General features: G+C 48.7%; 1 protein-coding gene across 1 annotated transcript in view; it reads right to left on the reverse strand.

The window, feature by feature from the left end:
* Window positions 1-365: 365 nt before the first annotated feature.
* Window positions 366-13,712, reverse strand: part of LOC310856187 (cilia- and flagella-associated protein 70-like) — a gene marked incomplete at both ends in the record, with an annotated part of 36,268 nt that continues 22,921 nt past the window's right edge. The window contains 9 exons of the mRNA XM_083761437.1: window positions 366-491; window positions 607-654; window positions 1,565-1,666; window positions 6,817-6,906; window positions 8,336-8,497; window positions 9,535-9,687; window positions 11,098-11,255; window positions 12,862-13,002; window positions 13,620-13,712. The exon at window positions 13,620-13,712 is cut by the window's right edge and continues 23 nt beyond it. Coding sequence (XP_083617563.1) covers window positions 366-491; window positions 607-654; window positions 1,565-1,666; window positions 6,817-6,906; window positions 8,336-8,497; window positions 9,535-9,687; window positions 11,098-11,255; window positions 12,862-13,002; window positions 13,620-13,712 — 1,073 coding nt within the window. The remainder of the gene's footprint in view (window positions 492-606; window positions 655-1,564; window positions 1,667-6,816; window positions 6,907-8,335; window positions 8,498-9,534; window positions 9,688-11,097; window positions 11,256-12,861; window positions 13,003-13,619) is intronic.

The following is a 13,712-nucleotide window of genomic DNA, read 5'->3' on the forward strand; positions in this document are numbered from 1 at the left end:
AGGGGTTTCATCGTGTCTTATAGTCAGTGTTTGGAACCAGGGGTTTCATCGTGTCTTATAGTCAGCGTTTGGAACCAGGGGTTTCATCGTGTCTTATAGTCAGCGTTTGGAACCAGGGGTTTCATCGTGTCTTATAGTCAGCGTTTGGAAGCAGGGGTTTCATCGTGTCTTATAGTCAGCGTTTGGAACCAGGGGTTTCATCGTGTCTTATAGTCAGCGTTTGGAAGCAGGGGTTTCATCGTGGCTTATAGTCAGCGTTTGGAAGCAGGGGTTTCATCGTGTCTTATAGTCAGCGTTTGGAACCAGGGGTTTCATCGTGTCTTATAGTCAGCGTTTGGAAGCAGGGGTTTCATCGTGGCTTGTAGTCAGCGTTTGGAAACAGGGGTTTCATCGTGGCTTGTAGTCAGCGTTTGGAAACAGGGGTTTCCGAATCCCAGCTCTTCCTGAAGCCGCCTGATCTCCGTCAGAACGGCCTCGTCGTCAAACTTCAGCTGAAACATAACGATGAAACAATAGGAACACAATGGGAACAATGGGGAAAATATGAATAATATTAAGCAGCTACAGAGACAATAGAAGTACATGCCGGTGTAAAAATGAACTCACTTTTAGCAGATATTTATAAGACTGCTCTGCCTCCACTTTTCTACCGCTCTGAAAAAGAAGCAGCGTTTTTTTTTTAACACGCAGAACAACAGTTCAACAGTAAGCACAATGATACATTATTATACATTTTTGAGGTTTGGGATTTTTTTGGCATAAATCAGTACTACTTTTTAATATATTTTATATCCCACGATTTTGTAACCCATTTTTCACCCCTGTGTCAATCATCTAATGTGATCCTGGGCTCTACACACCCTCCACCAACCTAGTCCCCATATATGGGGGACAAGGGGAGACCAACCTAGTCCCCATATATGGGGGACAAGGGGAGAGCAACGGACTTGAACTCATGCTTCCTTCATGCCTGAGTGTCCAAGTTGCTCCTTTACACCTGACAGGGGGGAGTTTCCCTGGTTGGACGTCGTAGCGCGTGGAAGGAACACGTTATTCCAACCAGTTCCTTTCCCCTCCATCAGGTGCCCCGGCTGGCCAGGGGGATGAATCAGTACTACTGACCACCCTTCACGTCTGTGTGTTGTTTCGAAAATAGTGAATCAATGAAAAGTAGTAAAAAAAAAGCTCTCAGGACAAAACCTCTTAGCTCCATTGGACCCTCAAACTTTCTGCTAAAACAGCTAACTCCACCATGCACCTCTCCCCCTCTTCTATAAGTAATTGACTTGACCATATATAAGTCACAACGCCAACTTTGATGAGGCAGTATTTATTGCTTTGTAGGTTTTCTTCATTTCCCGAAAAAATTTATACATATTTTTCATTTCCTGAAAAATTTACATTTTGGAGTTAGATGGTTTCTTCCCGACAGCAAAGACATTAGATATAGTTTAACACTGAACATAGTAGTGTGTGCATGTGTGTGTGTGTGCGCGTGCAGGGTGCGTGCGTGCGTGCAGGGTGCGTGCGTGCGTGTGTGCGTGCGTGCGTGCGTGCGTGCCACCTTGAGGCTGATCAGAGTCAGGTAGCTCCAGACGGCAGCGTGATGGTTGTTCAAACGGTTAGCTTCGATCAGCGCTTCCTCTGCCTCGCACACCTCACCTAGCTGAGAGACACATGACCACTGTAACCACACCACGTCACCTATAGCTGAGAGACACATGACCACTGTAACCACACCACGTCACCTATAGCTGAGAGACACATGACCACTGTAACCACACCACGTCACCTATAGCTGAGAGACACTAGACCACTGTAACCACACCACGTCACCTATAGCTGAGAGACACATGACCACTGTAACCACACCACGTCACCTATAGCTGAGAGACACATGACCACTGTAACCACACCACGTCACCTATAGCTGAGAGACACTAGACCACTGTAACCACATCACGTCACCTATAGCTGAGAGACACATGACCACTGTAACCACACCACGTCACCTATAGCTGAGAGACACATGACCACTGTAACCACACCACGTCACCTATAGCTGAGAGACACATGACCACTGTAACCACACCACGTCACCTATAGCTGAGAGACACATGACCACTGTAACCACACCACGTCACCTATAGCTGAGAGACACATGACCACTGTAACCACACGTCACCTAGCTGAGAGACACATGACCACTGTAACCACACCACGTCACCTAGCTGAGAGACACTAGACCACTGTAACCACACCACGTCACCTAGCTGAGAGACACATGACCACTGTAACCACACGTCACCTAGCTGAGAGACACTAGACCACTGTAACCACATCACGTCACCTATAGCTGAGAGACACATGACCACTGTAACCACACCATGTCACCTATAGCTGAGAGACACATGACCACTGTTACCACACCACGTCACCTATAGCTGAGAGACACATGACCACTGTAACCACACCACGTCACCTATAGCTGAGAGACACATGACCACTGTTACCACACCACGTCACCTATAGCTGAGAGACACATGACCACTGTAACCACATCACGTCACCTATAGCTGAGAGACACATGACCACTGTAACCACACCACGTCACCTATAGCTGAGAGACACATGACCACTGTAACCACACCACGTCACCTATAGCTGAGAGACACATGACCACTGTAACCACATCACGTCACCTATAGCTGAGAGACACATGACCACTGTAACCACACCACGTCACCTATAGCTGAGAGACACATGACCACTGTAACCACACCACGTCACCTATAGCTGAGAGACACATGACCACTGTAACCACACCATGTCACCTAGCTGAGAGACACATGACCACTGTAACCACACCACGTCACCTATAGCTGAGAGACACATGACCACTGTAACCACACCATGTCACCTAGCTGAGAGACACATGACCACTGTAACCACACCATGTCACCTATAGCTGAGAGACACATGACCACTGTAACCACATCACGTCACCTATAGCTGAGAGACACATGACCACTGTAACCACATCACGTCACCTATAGCTGAGAGACACATGACCACTGTAACCACACCACGTCACCTATAGCTGAGAGACACATGACCACTGTAACCACACCATGTCACCTAGCTGAGAGACACATGACCACTGTAACCACACCATGTCACCTAGCTGAGAGACACATGACCACTGTAACCACATCACGTCACCTATAGCTGAGAGACACATGACCACTGTAACCACACCACGTCACCTATAGCTGAGAGACACATGACCACTGTAACCACACCATGTCACCTATAGCTGAGAGACACATGACCACTGTAACCACACCATGTCACCTATAGCTGAGAGACACATGACCACTGTAACCACACCATGTCACCTATAGCTGAGAGACACATGACCACTGTAACCACACCACGTCACCTATAGCTGAGAGACACATGACCACTGTAACCACACCACGTCACCTATAGCTGAGAGACACATGACCACTGTAACCACACCACGTCACCTAGCTGAGAGACACATGACCACTGTAACCACACCACGTCACCTAGCTGAGAGACACATGACCACTGTAACCACACCACGTCACCTATAGCTGAGAGACACATGACCACTGTAACCACACGTCACCTAGCTGAGAGACACTAGACCACTGTAACCACACCACGTCACCTAGCTGAGAGACACATGACCACTGTAACCACACCTCACCTAGCTGAGAGACACATGACCACTGTAACCACACCTCACCTAGCTGAGAGACACATGACCACTGTAACCACACCACGTCACCTATAGCTGAGAGACACATGACCACTGTAACCACACCTCACCTAGCTGAGAGACACATGACCACTGTAACCACACCATGTCACCTATAGCTGAGAGACACATGACCACTGTAACCACACCACGTCACCTATAGCTGAGAGACACATGACCACTGTAACCACACCATGTCACCTATAGCTGAGAGACACATGACCACTGTAACCACACCATGTCACCTATAGCTGAGAGACACATGACCACTGTAACCACACCACGTCACCTATAGCTGAGAGACACATGACCACTGTTACCACACCACGTCACCTATAGCTGAGAGACACATGACCACTGTAACCACATCACGTCACCTATAGCTGAGAGACACATGACCACTGTAACCACACCTCACCTAGCTGAGAGACACATGACCACTGTAACCACACCATGTCACCTATAGCTGAGAGACACATGACCACTGTAACCACACCATGTCACCTATAGCTGAGAGACACATGACCACTGTAACCACACCACGTCACCTATAGCTGAGAGACACATGACCACTGTAACCACACCACGTCACCTATAGCTGAGAGACACATGACCACTGTAACCACATCACGTCACCTATAGCTGAGAGACACATGACCACTGTAACCACACCATGTCACCTATAGCTGAGAGACACATGACCACTGTTACCACACCACGTCACCTATAGCTGAGAGACACATGACCACTGTAACCACACCACGTCACCTATAGCTGAGAGACACATGACCACTGTTACCACACCATGTCACCTATAGCTGAGAGACACATGACCACTGTTACCACACCACGTCACCTATAGCTGAGAGACACATGACCACTGTAACCACACCACGTCACCTATAGCTGAGAGACACATGACCACTGTTACCACACCATGTCACCTATAGCTGAGAGACACATGACCACTGTAACCACACCACGTCACCTATAGCTGAGAGACACATGACCACTGTAACCACACCACGTCACCTAGCTGAGAGACACATGACCACTGTAACCACACCACGTCACCTATAGCTGAGAGACACATGACCACTGTAACCACACCACGTCACCTATAGCTGAGAGACACATGACCACTGTAACCACACCACGTCACCTAGCTGAGAGACACATGACCACTGTAACCACACCATGTCACCTATAGCTGAGAGACACATGACCACTGTAACCACACGTCACCTAGCTGAGAGACACATGACCACTGTAACCACACCACGTCACCTATAGCTGAGAGACACTAGACCACTGTAACCACACCACGTCACCTAGCTGAGAGACACTAGACCACTGTAACCACACCACGTCACCTATAGCTGAGAGACACTAGACCACTGTAACCACACCACGTCACCTATAGCTGAGAGACACTAGACCACTGTAACCACACCATGTCACCTATAGCTGAGAGACACTAGACCACTGTAACCACACCACGTCACCTATAGCTGAGAGACACATGACCACTGTAACCACACCACGTCACCTATAGCTGAGAGACACATGACCACTGTAACCACACCATGTCACCTATAGCTGAGAGACACATGACCACTGTAACCACACCATGTCACCTATAGCTGAGAGACACATGACCACTGTAACCACACCATGTCACCTATAGCTGAGAGACACATGACCACTGTAACCACATCACGTCACCTATAGCTGAGAGACACATGACCACTGTAACCACACCACGTCACCTATAGCTGAGAGACACATGACCACTGTAACCACATCACGTCACCTATAGCTGAGAGACACATGACCACTGTAACCACACCACGTCACCTATAGCTGAGAGACACATGACCACTGTAACCACATCACGTCACCTATAGCTGAGAGACACATGACCACTGTAACCACACCATGTCACCTATAGCTGAGAGACACATGACCACTGTAACCACACCATGTCACCTATAGCTGAGAGACACATGACCACTGTAACCACACCATGTCACCTATAGCTGAGAGACACATGACCACTGTAACCACATCACGTCACCTATAGCTGAGAGACACATGACCACTGTAACCACACCACGTCACCTATAGCTGAGAGACACATGACCACTGTAACCACACCATGTCACCTATAGCTGAGAGACACATGACCACTGTAACCACACCACGTCACCTATAGCTGAGAGACACATGACCACTGTAACCACACCACGTCACCTAGCTGAGAGACACATGACCACTGTAACCACACCATGTCACCTATAGCTGAGAGACACATGACCACTGTAACCACACCACGTCACCTATAGCTGAGAGACACATGACCACTGTAACCACACCACGTCACCTAGCTGAGAGACACATGACCACTGTAACCACACCATGTCACCTATAGCTGAGAGACACATGACCACTGTAACCACACCACGTCACCTATAGCTGAGAGACACATGACCACTGTAACCACACCATGTCACCTATAGCTGAGAGACACATGACCACTGTAACCACATCACGTCACCTATAGCTGAGAGACACATGACCACTGTAACCACACCATGTCACCTATAGCTGAGAGACACATGACCACTGTAACCACATCACGTCACCTATAGCTGAGAGACACATGACCACTGTAACCACACCACGTCACCTATAGCTGAGAGACACATGACCACTGTAACCACACCACGTCACCTATAGCTGAGAGACACATGACCACTGTAACCACACCACGTCACCTATAGCTGAGAGACACATCATGTCAAGGTGCAGGTTTGTCCATTATGTGTTCAAATATAAAGTCCATGTATTTGCCAGAGTATGTATCGTTACACTCCTAATACACTCCACATAATACATAAACATGGTGACCATTGCTCTGATCAATATAAGGGATTTGAAAGTCGCATAAGTGGCCTGAAAATGTAGCAGACAAAGAGTTATACAAACAAGGACATGCTTGATTGGCTGAGGGGTGGGGTGTAATTTACCCGGTAACAGGCGATGCCCAATCCCAGCCAGGTTAGACAGGAGGGGGAGGAGCTACAGGCTCTCATGTAGATGGTTTTAGCCTCATCAAACTGTAAGAAACAAAATTCACGCGACATTAAGGGAAAGGGAGGAGACCAAGGACCCACTGGGAGGAGACCCCCGGGGGAGACCAAGGACCACGTCCCACTGGGAGGAGACCCCCGGGGCAGACCAAGGACCACGTCCCACTGGGAGGAGACCCCGGGGCAGACCAAGGACCACGTCCCACTGGGAGGAGACCCCGGGGCAGACCAAGGACCACGTCCCACTGGGAGGAGACCCCCGGGGCAGACCAAGGACCACGTCCCACTGGGAGGAGACCCCCGGGGCAGACCAAGGACCACGTCCCACTGGGAGGAGACCCCCGGGGCAGACCAAGGACCACGTCCCACTGGGAGGAGACCCCGGGGCAGACCAAGGACCACGTCCCACTGGGAGGAGACCCCGGGGCAGACCAAGGACCACGTCCCACTGGGAGGAGACCCCGGGGCAGACCAAGGATCACGTCCCACTGGGAGGAGACCCCGGGGCAGACCAAGGACCACGTCCCACTGGGAGGAGACCCCGGGGCAGACCAAGGATCACGTCCCACGGGGAGGAGACCCCCGGGGCAGACCAAGGACCACGTCCCACTGGGAGGAGACCCCGGGGCAGACCAAGGACCACATCCCACTGGGAGGAGACCCCGGGGCAGACCAAGGACCACATCCCACTGGGAGGAGACCCCGGGGCAGACCAAGGATCACGTCCCACTGGGAGGAGACCCCGGGGCAGACCAAGGACCACATCCCACTGGGAGGAGACCCCGGGGCAGACCAAGGACCACATCCCACTGGGAGGAGACCCCGGGGCAGACCAAGGATCACGTCCCACTGGGAGGAGACCCCGGGGCAGACCAAGGACCACGTCCCACTGGGAGGAGACCCCGGGGCAGACCAAGGACCACGTCCCACCGGGAGGAGACCCCTGGGGCAGACCAAGGATCACGTCCCACCGGGAGGAGACCCCCGGGGCAGACCAAGGACCACGTCCCACTGGGAGGAGACCCCGGGGCAGACCAAGGACCACGTCCCACTGGGAGGAGACCCCCGGGCCAGACCAAGGACCACGTCCCACTGGAAGGAGACTTCGGGGCAGACCAAGGACCACGTCCCACTGGGAGGAGACCCCAGGGCAGACCAAGGACCACATCCCACTGGGAGGAGACCCTGGGGCAGACCAAGGACCACGTCCCACTGGGAGGAGACCCCGGGGCAGACCAAGGACCACGTCCCACCGGGAGGAGACCCCGGGGCAGACCAAGGAGGAAACACGTACATCGACTCACTGGGCCTTGGAACGCCTCAGGATCCCCCAGGAGGAAGTCACTAATGTTGCTCTGGAGAGGGGAAGTCTGGGTTGCCCCCGCGACCTGACTACGGATAAGCGGTTGAAGATGGATGGATGGAACTTGTAGTAGTACGTGTCGTGTACTAGTACCTGTGCGGTGCGTAGATATATTTGTCCCAGTCGCAGGAACACGCTGTGAGTGTCTGCGGGTTGTGTGGTGAAGTCCAGAGATCTCTGGTAGATCTGCTGAGCTCTGCTGTGATCTCCACTCTCATACACGGTGTGTCCGTACAACGCCCACGTGTCTGAGTCCTATATACACACACACACACACACACACACACACACACACACACACACACACACACACACACGTCAATGAGACTATATAGAATGACAATATCAGTCACCAGAAGCAGAGACGTGTGTTTCTCAATTAGTCTAAAACAAGATGGATTCTGCATGAAGTTTAAGTTCAGTGAGGAGGGTGGAGGGAGGCAGGTCTGATCAAATCAACGTCAGGAACTAAATATTGAATCAATCAACTTAGAAACTGTCTGGGGTGCACTGCACACAAAGGCTTTTTTTTTACTTTCAATGAGTCTAAAATGTCAGCTTTCCAAAAATCAAAGTGTTTGCTTCATAAAACTCCACTCACTGTAGAGATGCTGTGAGCTATAGCCTACTTTGTGTCATGAAATTGTAAGTGTTGGAGTTTGGAAGCGCTCGTTGGATATCACCCAACGGCCAAAACAGGCTGCGTACCAACCTGTTTTGAATTGGCACGTAACACAGGAGGCAGCGGGACGTCGCGGTACTGAAAGCGAGCGCTTCCCAAAGTCAACTGTTTACATTGAATGAAGTATGGAATGTGCACGTGTGTTCCAATTTACAATGTAGGCATTTATCAGACGCTCTTAATCCAGAGCGATTTACATTAAGCAAGAACAAAAAAGCATGGGAATACATCACATAAAAAACATTTATCATGAAACATGCGTAAGCTAAGAAAGTAACAGTGGAATATCTATATTATGAGACTATACATATAAACTATATATATATACTACTATGCTATACATATGTACTATGACGTGCTATGATGACTACATACAATGCAATTATAGTGCTGTCTACATAACATGCTATAAGTCTGTATCAGATGCTATCTAAGTCTACAGAAATGCTATCTAAGGGGGTGGGGTAAGTGCATGGGTTTTCCCGCACCCATGCGTTCCCGGAGCCGTGTGTGTGTATGTGCGTTGCGTGCGTTGTGTGAGCTGCGTGCGTTGTGTGCATGCGTGCGTGCGCTGCGTGCGTGCGTGTTAGATGGTATATGGTGCCGTCACCTGGAAGCTGTGCTGCAGCGCCTCCTCCAGGCGGTCCGAGGCGGTGCGGTGGTCGTGTTGGAGCAGGTGCAGTCTGGCCAGACGGAGCAGATACTGTGACGAGGCCACGCCCCCTGAACACAGCAGCCACTGAGACACACACTGCTCTGCCACCTGACACACACACACACACGCACACACACACACACACACACGCACACGCACGCACGCACGCACGCGCACACGCACACGCACACGCACACACACACAAAAATTAATCAAATGTTTTACTACTTAAGTGAAAGTCAATAGCTAGTTTACAAAACAAACATTGAACTAGAGACAAACATAAACCTGTGTATAATTTTTTTTACAAACTATTACAAACAAACTGTAGGATAATTTATGCACGCATACACACACACACACACACACGCACGCACACACACACACACACACACACACGTATGACACGCACACACACAACTGTAGTGGAGCTGAGGGACATTCTGTACTGGACTGGGTCCAGATGTTGGGGATCAACGCATACACCGACTCGTGTTACATGTGTGTGCGTATCCACATACACACACACACATACACACTTACATTCATGCACACACACACACACACACACACACATTCTTAGACTTCATCTATGTCACACACTGTTGATACTTGTTTGGAATAGGAACATTCTTTTCGCCCTTATACGGTCAGAAGTACTGTTGAACAGGACAGAGCACGCGTGCACATACGCGCACGCCGAACCAATGTATACATCATGTGTGTGCACACAGAAATACGTACACACAGACACATGGATGATGTCATGGCATAAGCGGGCCTTACGCACACACATTCTGGGTGTTGCTGAATGACACAGAGGGGTCCGTTTGCAGATGTGGGTATCTGCAAGATGCAGATACCTGCTATAGGCTACAATCTTTATGGACACATGAAAATGCACGGATGAATTGTGCCCTTGCATAGAAACCCACGCATTTCATGGCATATAAAAGGTGGACAAAAACTCCCAGTTTCTCAGTTCTGACCAGGAGTTCTGACCAGCCAAGGGTTTGCAGGGGTTCTGTCAGGGCTCACCTTCCTTCTCCTTCCCTCCCCTCCTTCCCAAAATATGTAATTCTATTGTCTTATAATAAATGGACTATAAGGAAAACCTCGCAGAGTCTCTTCATTCAACCCTTGACAGATGTGACCAGCTGACCGACCATAGGGTGGAAATTCACCACAAAACAAAAGTATACTCTAGTACTTCACCAGTTTTCTAATGTATAACATGTATAGAAATATCTTGAAAATAGCAGATCTACAAGCTCACAATGCGACGAGCGTGTGTGTGTGTGTGTGCGTGTGTGTGTACCTTCAGTGCATGCTGAGCAGGAAGTCAGTAGTGTGTGTGTGTGTGTGTGTGTGTGTGTGTGTGTGTGTGTGTGTGTGTGTGTGTGTGTGTGTGTGTGTGTGTGTGTGTGTGTGTGTGTGTGTGTGTGTGTGTGTGTGTGTGTGTGTGTGTGTGTGTGTGCGTGCGTGCGTGCGTGCGTGCGTGCGTGCGTGTGTGTGTACCTTCAGAGCATGGTGTCTGAGCAGGAAGTCAGCAGTGTGTGTGTAGATGCCGTAGCGTTCGGGACGAGTGTGAGACTCCTCCTCCTCCTCACTGCGTCTGTCTGACTCCTCCTCTTCCTCCTCCTCCTCTTCCTCTCTGTCACCTCCTGCTGCTCCTCCTTCATCAATGTAATGATGTAATATTGTAATATTGTAATAATGTAATGATGTAATAAGTCGTGATGGGAGATTAATCAGCATACACAAATTACACATCGGTATCGGACGATTCTTGTTGTCTTTAGGTTAATCGGCATCGGTTCGATTAATCAATCGGACCGATTAATAATTAATCGGTCCGATTAATCGGTCTGTCTTTACAGATAAACAAGCCCAAAGTAACCGCTTGAACAGATCTACAAGCTCACAATATTAAATATGAAGGTATTTAAGGTAAATCTGACTTGCCTAAGCATGCAGTGCAGACACCCTGTTAGTTTATCAGAATGACAAAAATTATTATAATTCTTCAGTACAGATTTAGATCATATCGGTAATATCGGTCATAACAGCAATGAATTATATCGGATATCGGCCAAAATATCTCATCGACACATCCCTTTTTTAGTTATGACTTCTCCTCTGCATGCTGTATATTTAGATGGTTCTGTTATGACTTCTCTGCATGTTGTATTTAGATGGTTCTGTTATGACTTCTCCTCTGCATGTTGTATTTAGATGGTTCTGTTATGACTTCTCCTCTGCATGCTGTAGTATTTAGATGGTTCTGTTATGACTTCTCTGCATGTTGTAGTATTTAGATGGTTCTGTTATGACTTCTCCTCTGCATGTTGTAGTATTTAGATGGTTCTGTTATGACTTCTCCTCTGCATGTTGTAGTGTTTAGATGGTTCTGTTATGACTTCTCCTCTGCATGTTGTAGTATTTAGATGGTTCTGTTATGACTTCTCCTCTGCATGTTGTAGTGTTTAGATGGTTCTCTTATGACTGCATGCTGTAGTATTTAGATGGTTCTATAACTTATTGTCCGTTTTTGTCCACAGAAGTGAACCTTCCAAGCCTGTTTTTCTCAACTCGCAAGACATTACTCTATAAGCCATATATCCTAAACTGGTGGGTCAAACTGAACAACCAATATGTCAATTTGAAGCTATGATTCCCTGCTTTCACATGACATGAAGAAACGAAAATGGTAAAATCGTTAAAAAATAAAATAATCCAATGACTAAAGGCCTATTCATACATAGTCTGGTTTTTCGGTGGTGAGGTGACCACCGCTCCGGTGGTGAGGTGACCACCGCTCCGGTGGTGAGGTGACCACCGCTCCGGTGGTGAGGTGACCACCGCTCCGGTGGTGAGGTGACCACCGCTCCGGTGGTGAGGTGACCACCGCTCCGGTGGTGAGGTGACCACCGCTCCGGTGGTGAGGTGACCACCGCTCCGGTGGTGAGGTGACCACCGCTCCGGTGGTGAGGTGACCACCGGAGCTGAAATAACGTTGAGCGGTGGTGAGTAAAAACAGAGAGAAGGGCTGGAGCGGTGGCGGTGGTTTGCTCTTCAACGCGGCTCAGTGATGTCATGTTGTAGTTCGGTGGTCACCTCAGTGACGTCATGTTGTAGTTCGGTGGTCACCTCAGTGACGTCATGTTGTAGTTCGGTGGTCACCTCAGTGATGTCATGTTGTAGTTCACCTCACCACCGAAAATACTAGACTATGTATGAGCCTTTAGCCCCAGTCACAATTGGTAACATTTGTGAACTGACCTGCTGTTGACCAATCACCTGGCTTGATGCTGGGTGATTGACAGGCTGACGGGTGCTGAGGGGAGGGGCCGAGGACTCTGCCCGCCTCCTGAAACGCCATCTCTGCCTTGAACTGGTCGCCATGGGAACCGTGGAATAGCCCTGTTGACGCCACATGATGTTATTATGGTCTGGAGATCCTCAGGGATCAGGTTTAGGCCCTTTAGTTATATAAATCATATTTCACTACTACTACTACCCGTCTGTAAAGTCTCCTGAACTCGAACACAGTATGTTGCGTTGAACAATTTTTTTAGAAATCCAACGTCGTTACACACCACATCTCCACTAGCTAAAGAGTGCTGATCTACAACTTGTAGATCTGCTATTTTTGTCCAAAAGGTGCCCTCTTACGGGATTTCAGCCTCTCTAACACTCTCTGCACGTCCCTGAGTGTCAGGGTGATAAATAACATGTTATATTGTAGTATATGTTACCTAACAGTGATAAATAACATGTTATATTATTATGTTACCTAACAGTGATAAATAACATGTTATATTGTAGTATATGTTACCTAACAGTGATAAATAACATGTTATATTATTATGTTACCTAACAGTGATAAATAACATGTTATATTGTAGTATATGTTACCTAACAGTGATAAATAACATGTTATATTATTATGTTACCTAACAGTGATAAATAACATGTTATATTGTAGTATATGTTACCTAACAGTGATAAATAACATGTTATATTGTAGTATATGTTACCTAACAGAGTCCAGGCCTCCACGCTGGCAGGGTGGCAGCGTGTGGCGTCTTCCAGAAACGTCTCTGCGTCGTCGAGCTTACCCCACATCTGAG

Source organism: Protomyctophum parallelum (assembly GCF_964188405.1).
Source record: "Protomyctophum parallelum genome assembly, chromosome: 1".
Taxonomy (NCBI): Eukaryota; Metazoa; Chordata; class Actinopteri; order Myctophiformes; family Myctophidae; genus Protomyctophum; species Protomyctophum parallelum.